At 47.3% G+C, this 2,041-nt stretch overlaps 1 protein-coding gene across 1 annotated transcript; it reads left to right on the top strand.

Moving 5' to 3' along the window:
* Positions 1 to 98: 98 nt before the first annotated feature.
* Positions 99 to 372, top strand: Pmar_PMAR015802 (hypothetical protein; the record flags this gene model as incomplete). Its single annotated transcript, XM_002783904.1, has 1 exon — positions 99 to 372. A coding segment is annotated over one exon (274 nt), but the record flags the coding sequence as incomplete, so codon positions are not given.
* Between the last annotated feature and the right edge of the window lie 1,669 nt (positions 373 to 2,041).

The raw sequence follows: 2,041 nt of genomic DNA, 5'->3' as shown, positions 1-2,041 counted from the left end.
CCATCGCTGCTCTGTCCGTTGCCGTCGGCGAGTATTGTCAGGATATTTGTGATGGTTATTCTCCCTGTGCTGACTCCAAGTATGGCTCCTACTGCAAGGGCAACGGTGTCTGCTTTGGACTCTACCATAAGGATGATGGTTACTGCTTCCAGCCGACCGAACAAGACACCTGTGATGACTACACGTTGGAGCCGGTGGCTTGTACCGAACCCACACCCACCTGTCAGGACGTCTGCAATGATATGTCTCAGTGCCGCGATTCCAAGTGGGGATCGTATTGCAAGACTTGGCAGAATCCGGCGGTTTGTTTCGGTATCATCAAGAAGGATGATGGTTCTCTTTGCTTTGCCCCCACTGATAGTGACTGCGAAGGTGAACCCTACTATTGTTAGCCTAGTTTAGGTATTCCTTAGCATCAACTATGTTGGTCGAATGTTCTTTTGGGTAGTTGCGCAATCAATCTAGATGAGTTCTCTAATCATTTTTTGTTGTGTTTCATACGAGCTGTGAATGGATTAAACAATCGAGTGGAGGAGATAATATACACCCAATTGCTCGAAAATTCTTAGTCTAGGGCGACTGTACTCAACTACTAAAGGATTATGCTGAACGGAAATGACAAGTTGTGTATTCTGCTGAAGGTAAGTATTTGTTACAATGCCGAATGCACAGAGATATAACATGTGGCAGCAGATATCACCAATATGGCTCACTTGAATATGTATACATCCTGCACTGCTAATTCGGATCCAAGATTTCGATATGAGTGTAGAGAAATGAGACCAGGTTTATGTCACTCAGTATACGTCAAAAGCCACTCAGAAGCTCGATTCATATCGACTGCTTTGATCCAAGTGCGGCAAAACCTCTGTTACCCAAGAATGGCGACTTGCTATTCACGATGCTGCGAGTGACCATGTGCATACTTTCCGATTATCCGAATACGATACTTTATGGCGAAGTTGCTGGAGTTAGGATGTCAGGATAAGACTAGAACCCGAATCCACCCCCTCTTCTCAGCTCCCCGTGGCTGCGATCCACACTAGGGAAACAGAAGCCGACTAAAAGAGCCTTTTAGCATCGAGCTCAAGGTATGATGCGATTGCATGATGGTAACTCCTCCGCTGTGGCCGATCAGGCCGCACTGAAACTCGTCGGATCGCTTGGTATCCTAGTCACTTTCGTCAGCATAAACCTTCTCTAAGTTAATTGCTGCCTTTAGGTTTTGACTGAGACCGCTTTGAGTCGGACGTAGGAATGGAAAAGTTTGTGGACATCAGGTGTTGCTGCAGTGGACTCCGGCCTGATGACTTTGTAGGTCTCTGTTGGCAATCGAGGCGAGCTACGACATGCGTCCCAGCGTCCGTAGCTCGACGCGCTGAGACCTAGAGGAAGTGGTGCAGCCTACACCATGTAGGTCCTCGTCAGCACTTTTCGTGCCTTACGGAGTCACGGATGCGGCCGGGCAGTGGTAACTGGAGAAAAGCTGGACGATGCGTGAGTTGATGAGATTCCTGAGTCACCCGAGTGACATTCGGTGCGATAACTTCCATAAGGTACAGAACTGAAAGCCTCTATCTGGTTCAGAAAGGCCTCCGCCATATCTAGGCTCACATGGACATTAACAAAGCGTTTGGGGTAAATCAGTCACAGACCCCCAGAAAATAACTCCCTTGTGATCAGGTCTCGGTCGTCAGGTCCGACCATGCCTGATCTCTTCACACGCTCCTGTTTACGGTATATAAGTCTTACTCTCCATTTGGTAACTCTTCTGCTTCAGGTTGGCATCGATCCCGTCACTGAAAAGGTTGAAGGACATTTCTAAGGTCGCGCATGGCTGATTCTTCTGCCGGACTTTCTTCATGCTTTTGAGGAGAATGTTCCAAGTTTATCTGATCAGTTCTTGTTCGTCAGTGTCACTGATTCAGTGATGATGTATGAGGAGACTGCGATATTTTCAGCTACGATTCCGATTCATTCGAGATCAATAGGCAGTCAAATTACATTGATGCTTTTGTGGCTTTGCTTAGTTCCGGCAGTG

This window comes from Perkinsus marinus, assembly GCF_000006405.1.
Source record: "Perkinsus marinus ATCC 50983 genomic scaffold scf_1104296935472, whole genome shotgun sequence".
Taxonomy (NCBI): Eukaryota; Perkinsozoa; order Perkinsida; family Perkinsidae; genus Perkinsus; species Perkinsus marinus.
This window is presented reverse-complemented; position numbering and strand designations above follow the sequence as displayed.